Below are 8,912 nucleotides of genomic sequence, written 5' to 3'. Positions count from 1 at the left end.
TGGTGCAGCTACCACATTCAAAGATAATTGATGAATTCTATAAGACTCTGCACCTCTTTGGACACATATTGAATTAATGCAGGTTTAAGAATCCCTTAATATGCCAGACCTAATACATTGATTTAATATTCTGGCATTTTACTTTCCCCCTCTCTCTTCTTGTTTCCCCTATAATTCCATGGTCTCTCTCCCTCTTTTTCTGTCAGCCCTCACAGTGCCCCTCAATCACCCAGCGCTCTCCACAGCAACTCGCTCTCCCTTCACCCTGAGCCCCTCTCAACCTATCACTCGGCCCCTCCACCACCACCACCCCTCTCCCTAATAAGAGAATGTAGCTGAAACACATGCAAATGAGCAGTCAGCCAGCTGGTATCATAGCAGTCATGTGATCTATTAAGGTAGGGGGTTAGAGGGTGAAGGATATATGGAGGGAGAAAGGGGGGAGTGCAAGGATAGAAGAAGAGGGAGGATGAAGGAGGTTCTGGGGGGATGAGAGGGAGACGGACAGGTTCAAAGACATACTGGAGAGACACAGGCATCCCTCTGCTAGCTCTTTGTAGATGTTAAAATAATCCCATCAGCTCTCTCTTCCTTTGTCTATCAGCTTTCTCCGTATTGTTTCCACCCCTGCCTCTTTTATCTTTTATACCCCTTTCTTCTGTATCCCATCCTTCAAGGACAAATACCTGAAATGTCACTCTTGTGACACATGACACTTTACAGGGAGGCATGTCAGCACACCTCTTTTTCTATGTGTGTGCATACTGTATGTTTGTGTCAATGTACTTCACCCACCACTGGGTGACAAGCCCCTGCAGCAGTCAAGACACACTGCTTCAGGGGCAGCAGCGTGCATGAATACGTGTGTGTGTGTGTGTGTGTGTGTGTGTGTGTGTGTGTGTGTGTGTGTGTGTGTGTGTGTGTGTGTGTGTGTGTGTGTGTGTGTGTGTGTTTGTGTGTGTGTGTGTGTGTGTGTGTGTGTGTGTGAGATCTGTCTTTGCCTGTATACCCACTCCAGCAGATTCTGCTGGCATAAGATCTGGTTTACCCTGCCAACAGCAACCACCCTCATCCATTCCTCCTTCCTTCCTTCCTTCCTTCCTTCTCCCTGGTTGCTTGATGAGGGAGAGAGGGGGAACCCTATAGCTCAACTCATTTTTTGTATGTGCATGTGTTGTCTGTGATTAGAGTATTTGTTAGTTTGTGAGCAAATACATCTACCCTCTGCCCAGATATGAGCATGTGGCCTCCTGATTACAAAGTGCACCACTGAGACTTAGACATTCAGTAGGGTTTGAAGTTGTCATGTTTACAAATACACTTATTAATACAGATTTACAATTTACAATCCAAATTAATTCACATTATAAAAGTGAACAATCACCTAAACGTGGCATTACGTGGTCATCACACATTTATAAATACTTCATTTTGTGGATGTGTAAATTAGTAAAGTTAATAGATATCTGTTGATCATTCATATTTATTTATTTATTTTGTCATGATTTTAGGCCAATAAACAGGCCCTGCATGTCTTCTGTCGGCCTATGTCAGCTTTGTCCATGTTGGTTCAGTCTGGTGTCTGGAGGAGCTGCACTGTGCCATGTCACCTGTTACCTGTCAAGAAAGATTCACACAGAGAAAATACATTCAGAAACTGTGTGTGTGTGTGTGTGTGTGTGTGTGTGTGTGTGTGTGTGTGTGTGTGTGTGTGTGTGTGTGTGTGTGTGTGTGTGTGTGTGTGTGCTTTCAAAATGGGAAGGCAGTACCTCTTGGACCAAACATTTTCAGGTAGCAGTGGGAACAATATGGCTTTTCATCATACTGAAAGAACAAATGTAATGCATCATCCTTCTCATTCATATAATAACTTTGTTTTTTCTTTTACATATTGCCTGATTCATTGTCCACACATACCTCAGCATGTTGTCCAGGTGTGAGCTGTCTGTTGCACTTTTGACACTTGAGACAAAGAGGGTGGTAGTCCCTCCCTAGGGACCTCTTCTTCTCACCTGTACCAAAAACAAGCATGGTGGGTTCTCTTTTAATAGATATTTCACTAAAAAGTCAGACAAATTTGGCATTTGTACACAATCCCTCTGCATACACTTAAATTTGGGTCAATCACTTCAATCAGAATTTTTCTTTTTTTTCATTTACAGAAATTTACAAGAAGCAGTGACATTTAAGTGTCTGGTTCTGAATAGAGACTTCTGTTTATACAAGTACACACTGACCAGAAAGTGTGTTGACGGAGAACTTAAGGACCAGGTAACAGCAGAGAGCTTTAACTTCACTGGCTCATAAATAGAAAAGTAAAAATAGCTTGTAAAATAAAAACAACAAAAGGCTTGGTTTAAGTGCTGCTGTGCATTTAATAGTTCGAGATCTGAGTGTGGGAGAGGACTCGACTAAAAGAGACAGGCGCTAAGGAGGAAACCCAGAAAGCAGTGTGCAAGCTCATTTGGCTAGACCCACATCCTGTTGTTATCATGGATGCATGTGCCTGCATTTGTTTGTGCATGCTTGAAAGAGGTGAACGCCAATGAGAGGATCTGGTTTTTGTCCTCCAAAGAGAGAATAGAGCCAGATATATCAACAAAACATGTGTAGCACATTAATATCAAAATTAATATTAAAGCCTCTTTTTCAAGGCAGATATATTAACGTGCCATAGAAGGAATAGCACAGGTGAAATGAATGACGCTAACTATGTTTCTGTGAGGCGGTATATGTACTTATACTATAAAACTAAAATGTTACAACTAAATGAAATCTAGCCATTGTTCAAATTGTTTCTTGAACGTTTGGCAAATTATAATTTTTACTGTAAAAAAAAATAATTATAATGAATAGTATACATTTTCACCAGGTCACTACTTTTCTTTCATCATAGACTTTTTTGACCGTCTTGACACTTTTAAACATATATATGAATACAACTGGATTTTCTTATTAATACTTTTTCCTATTCGAGTGAAACAAGTAAAAAAAGAGGGAGAGAGAGAGAGAGAGAGAGGGAGAGAGAGAGAGAGAGAGAGAGAGAGAGAGATAAGCAATCAAAAGGTAAATTCAGACGTATAGAGTAAAAATGTTGGGGGTCACACTCACCAAAGTAGACAGGCTTTCCACAGATTGGACAGTACCCCACCATGATGGCATATAATTTGACATTCAGTGTGGGCACGTGCACTTTAGCTTGAGCTGTGAAAAAATATATCCTACGAGAGCGTATACTGTATGAGCATATGTGTGTGTGAACTGAAAATTGACAGGAAAACGTTAAACGGCAGCTATGTCAGCGTCTCGTGAAGTCAAAACCAGGATGTGGTGAGTGAGGCGTCACAGGAAGAGAGAAAGATGTGATTTGAAAAGCTACCATCAGTAGAAAAAAGACAGGCCGCAACTCTAATCACACCTTCTATTTATGATAACAGATATAAAGCCAATTAAATATGCATCATGTTAAGGGCAGTTATATATCTCTTTATAAAAGTGCTTTGGGTACACACAGCTATGAAACTGTAAAGAGACAGAAACGGAACGAAAGAATGAGGGTGAGGAGAGAGGGGACAAAAACAGCTGTCAGCAGCTCAAGTTCCAAGCTATCTTCTCTCCTTTCCTCCTGTTTTCACCCTCTTTTCTAGATTAAAAAAGGAGTTGAGCCTCTGAATTGAAAAGAGAAACTTGACACTTGTGCCTTTCTTTCCTTCTTTCTGTCGATCCTCTCTCTTTCTCTCTATTTCCCTGTCACATACTCACACACATGCACGCCCCCGCTCACTGACTCACACACACACACACACACACACACACACACACACACACACACACACACACACACACACACACACACACCATACACCCCTTTATACTCCCACACACTCCCACAAATACACACACAAACCAAAAGGCTGCACTTCTTCTCCTCAATGACATCACACAAAGAAGCTGCAGCCAAAGAGCAGAGGGAGAGGCAGGGTGAGGTCGGGTTGGTTTGGGACAGACAGAGGGGGAGGTGTGTGTGTGTGTGTGTGTGTGTGTGTGTGTGTGTGTGTGTGTGTGTGTGTGTGTGTGTGTGTGTGTGTGTGTGTCGGGGGACAGTTATTCCCTCGGGTTAGGTGGAAGTGGACCAGGGGAAGGACAGCGGCGAGGAGAGATGAGCGAGACATGGATGGAGACAGTAGCCAGCCTCAGCTCAGCAGTTACAAAGAAGATGAACTCTGATGAACTTCACAGAGCAGAACGGGGCCACTGGAGTCACTGTGGAAGACAGGCAGACGTCTGTGCGGTTCGATCCCGCACTGGCAACAGGACTTGTTTCTTGCTTATGAATGACTGAAAGAGACATACGATTACATGCGAGCAGGCAAAAAACAGTGGTGCATGAAGTATTCAGATCGTTTTACTTCAGTAAAAGTCAAGTTAAAAGTAAAACTCCGGCACACAAAATGTCCGTTAAAATTAAAACGGATGCATTATGCTGCATTTTATGTTGTCGCTGGTTAGTTGAAACGTTAAAGCGGAACTCCACCAATTTTACACATTGAAGTGTGTTGACAGGTGTTGGGCAGCACTGCATATGTGAAAACAACCTTTGTTGTGTCTCCAGAGGGAGCTCGGTAAAGTCTCCTCAAGTGATGTCACTTGAGTCCGTGTCCGTTGGGTCATATTTTCAAGTTTAAAAAAATGAAAAAAAAATAAGCTCAACTGAATCTGTCCATTTTGATGGAGTAGCTTTTCCACTTTATTTCATTATTATATTATTAGATTTTGTTATCATAAGAATTGGAATTAACTTGTGAATAGGGAGGGACAATAATTTAAACGTAGAAAAAGTTGGTTAAATAGGCTAAATTTATCAGAAAAGTGAAGTTGAATTTGAAAGAATGATTTAAAATGTTTTGGGAGTGATTATAATTAATAACTCGTACTGAAAACTTAAAATGTTGTTAAAAATAAAAATGGAAAATTAAGCTTCTTGTTAATTTATACTTCCATATATTATTACCTTTGCCAAGGTGGTTATGTTTCTGATTTGTTCGGTTTGTTAGTTTGTTTGTTTGTTTGTCTGTCTGTCAGCAGGACTATGGAATAACTGGCCTAATTTGTATGAAACTTGATGGAAGTGTGTAGCATGGTCTAAGGAAGAACCACATTTTGCAGCAAAGTTATTTAAACTGAATGAAGGTTGATTTGATTTGACAGCAGTTTCAGGTTTAAGAAAAAAAGGGTCAGGACTGAAAACATCTATTTTTATGACTAACAATTTCATACATTCAGACATTCATCTTATTGTATAAACTGATCATATATAAAACCTTACATCTCCAAATCACAACTACAGACATCAGATAAATATAGTGAAGGAAAAAAAGTATTTCCCTCTGAAATGAAGTGGAGTTGATGTGTAAAGTAGCCCATAATGAAAGTTACATACAGTACTCAAGTAAATGTACTTAATTACTTTACAAACATATGTCGACCTATATGTATGTGCACACATGTATTTACAACGTTCGTTATGTTTTCAGGTATATTTCCACTGCCCTCACACACAGAAAATACATCTATCATTTCAGATGAACTAAAGAAGGCCATGAAATATATGAAGTATTTCATAATTTGCATATTTGCCAGCATCCCTCTCCTGTGTGTCATGCTTTGCAGATGGATGGAATACTAAGTAGCTATTTCATTTGACCAGCCTTCCCTGCAGGATAAGCTATCATGTCTCTCCATCAGCATTCATTGTGTGTGGACAGCGCTAGGAGAGTTGTTACATCCTGAATTGCAGGCCGATATGCATGCACATCTTACAATATTTTTTTATGCAAATGATGATGTCATTATTTCGATAGAGAACAGATAGTTAATATGCACAAAGAAAAAAGCAGAGGTTGGAGTCAATCGAGCGACAAGGATTAGCTGGAAGGAGAAGCAGAGAGAATTTCCACAGGTTGGAATGGAGAGAAAAGGAAGGAATTAGAAAGAAAGAGCGGAGCGTTAAGAAACAGAGGCGATGTAATTGTGAAATGGAGAGAGAAAGGAAACAAGAAGAGAAAAGAGAGGGGGCGTTAAAACCACTTTTCCCAGTGGATCTTTTGGTAAGGCTGCGTTGAGAAAACTGCCAAAACTCTTAACACACACATTCTCGCACTGGCACGGACATACACATGGTTCACTTCTGCCAAGTCATATGAGATACACACACTGGATGGAGAGATGTGGGAATGTTTGTGTGTGAACAGGATTCATACTAACATTCAGTGAGTGGGGGAAACAGACAGAGCTCCGAGGAGAGAGAGTGAAGGGAGAGAGAAACACTGGCTCCTCTCCTCCGTCTCCTCTAGTGGGTTGGATCTTTCCGGGGCCAAACCCTCCGACGCCGGCATTGAGAATTGTGTGTGTGTGTGTGGGGGGGAGGGGGGGGACACACAGGAAGAGGCTAGGAAAGAAAACGGCTGGAAGGACTCCTTCTTCCCACACATAAATGCACTCTTGAGCACATGTGCGTGTATATGAGAGCACACACACACACACACACACACACACACACACACACACACACACACACACACACAGTAAAAAAAAAAGCCTTTGGAAGGCTTCCTTTTCCCCCACTCGCTATTACACACCCACTCGTCATCACGTTTCACTTCTTGGCATCCTCCTTTCTCCCCCAAGCCCAGAATATGACATGGCTTTGGGGTTGCATCTCAGCTGCATACACACAATCAGCTTTTCAATACAATGCACATGGCAAACAAAATCAAGCAACGTTTCAAACATTTGACAGATGAAGATAGCCAAAGGACCTCTTGGTTATTTACTTTGTGGTACCTGTTTGCTTTCTTTTGATATTGGCAATTGTTGATGTGAAAATATCAGTTTTCAGAATTACTTTTCCTTGCTTCTTTTGAATCATCAGACCGTCAACAGCAGAAAGGGAGACAGCTTTAGCTTTTCTAACCGAGCCAAAACAATCTCTCACCCTTTATTGTTACAAAGCCGTCTGGTGCTCATCTGGCACGCCAGCCAGATATTTTGGTGCACCACGGTTTTGCTAGCCATTTCGGGGTGTGTTTTCCACAAATATCCCCCTCTGTGACAGCTTTTTTGGAGTCAGATGATCTAAAGGCTATAATCCTCTACTTAGGGTATCAGTGGATGGAAAAGTCAGAAAAACAAGTCCTTGTTTTTCATTATTAATCTGGCAAAGCCTTTAAGTCTCCTCATGCCTCTAGTGATATGATTATAGTATGGCGACTATTACTCCATGATTAGTAGCTATGAGTAGCTGGGTCAGTCAGATTGCATTATGGGATATTTTGTTGTTTTGTATGGTCTGTGAGGAAACCAATAGAGGAATGATCGTTGTTTATGTGTGTATGCAAGTAACAGAAATTACACAGGTGTTGATGCCCCTCTGTCTTTCAATTCTCTATAGGGCTGATATGAATCAGAATCAGAATCAGAAACTGCTTATTTGCCAGGAATGTTTACACAAACGAGGAATTTTTCGAGGCGGAAGGTGCATACATTAGACATGAGACGTTAGACGAGACAAACAACAATCAACATTCAACGACAACAACAGTGCAATGGGCCATGAAAATCATTCATTCATGGTCTCCAGAGGATGAATACGTACGTTGGTCATCTGCTGAATTTTCCTCGAGGGCCACCATAGTTTTAAGTAAAAGGCCTCAACAACCATTGGATGAATTGTCATGAAATCTGGTACTTTTCATCAAGCGCCACCAGCAGGTCACATTTCCACTTATTCTGTGAAATATCTTAATATCTATCAGATGGATGATGTTTTGTTTGAGATTTTCATGTCCCTCTCAGGATGATTTACAATAGCCTATCTGAAGATTTCATTAATTTTTTTTCTAGGTCCATATTCAGGTCACGTTTTCTAATATGTGGAATAATTTGATTTCTAATCAAACACCTGACATTTTCATCAGTCGCAGATAAACTAAGATGGTAAACCTGGCAACAGTGATAACTTTAAGCCTGTTAGCATTGTAATTTGATTATAAGAAAATGTTATAATTGAGCTCAAAGCATTGCAGTGCCTTAGCACAGTCTCACAGAGTTGCAAGTGTGGCTGTTGACTGATAATGATCTCAAAATTTAACATTTTTAGCAACACTAGTGGCCACATACTGTGTCTGGCTGCTGGGCAAGTCATTACAAACTCAGTGCATGCAGTGAAACACTGATCAAATCCACATAACTTTTTATTAAATTCTAATGAAGACTGCAAAGGCACTGAATATGTCAGACTGAATTTGGTAAACATGTGTAGAGAATGATGGACAAAGATATCTAAAATGTTTCCTTTTGATTGAATAATGCAGCCATGAACCATTTTTTTCTTGGTTGTAAATATTTCCCTCAGTGTAAACAGCATACAGCTTCAATGAAGAGTTGGAACAAGCTAATAATAGTGTATGAAACAGACATATTGTGTGGAATGAGATGATTTTAACAACCCTAAACCCACTTAAGAGGAAACACAAATGAAAATATGTTGCAAGGGGCTCATCAGACACAGTTTCAAACTTCAAGAGTCAACCTGAGTCATTCAGCAGGGTCCCGTATGTATCGCGCTCAGTGCTCGTGGCTCGTCCCACCTATTGTTTAGATCTGCTTGGGGGAAACAGAGAGGCAGGCAGAAGGAAAAAAAATAATGTGTTGCTTCTTGCCTGTGCATTCTTGGCATAGCTCTTTGCCCTTTTCATTTTTTGACTGTGATTTTTTTTCGTCCTTGCTTTAATAGTGAAGCCAAGGGTCCACAGCCAGCCAAGTCCCACCGCTCCAGTCTGGCTAAGCCACAGAAAGCTTGGCTTCTTCTTCTCTCTGCTCTTTCTCTCTAAGTCTCCATGTATGACTACAGT

General features: G+C 40.8%; 1 protein-coding gene across 1 annotated transcript; it reads right to left on the bottom strand.

Annotated features, from left to right (window-relative positions):
- Window positions 1–1,398: 1,398 nt before the first annotated feature.
- On the bottom strand, window positions 1,399–3,203 carry LOC306738225 (cysteine-rich protein 1). The gene is made up of 4 exons (XM_079220054.1): window positions 3,112–3,203; window positions 1,918–2,012; window positions 1,770–1,824; window positions 1,399–1,617 (listed from the first exon to the last, which is right to left on the bottom strand). Exons 1-4 carry the CDS (start codon window positions 3,152–3,154, stop codon window positions 1,607–1,609), a joined length of 204 nt encoding a protein of 67 aa, XP_079076180.1. The 5' UTR covers window positions 3,155–3,203; the 3' UTR covers window positions 1,399–1,606.
- Between the last annotated feature and the right edge of the window lie 5,709 nt (window positions 3,204–8,912).

Source organism: Taurulus bubalis (genome assembly GCF_910589615.1).
Source record: "Taurulus bubalis genome assembly, chromosome: 6".
Classification (NCBI taxonomy): Eukaryota; Metazoa; Chordata; class Actinopteri; order Perciformes; family Cottidae; genus Taurulus; species Taurulus bubalis.
Note: the sequence above shows the minus strand (reverse complement) of the source record. Positions and strands in the feature narration are given on the sequence as shown.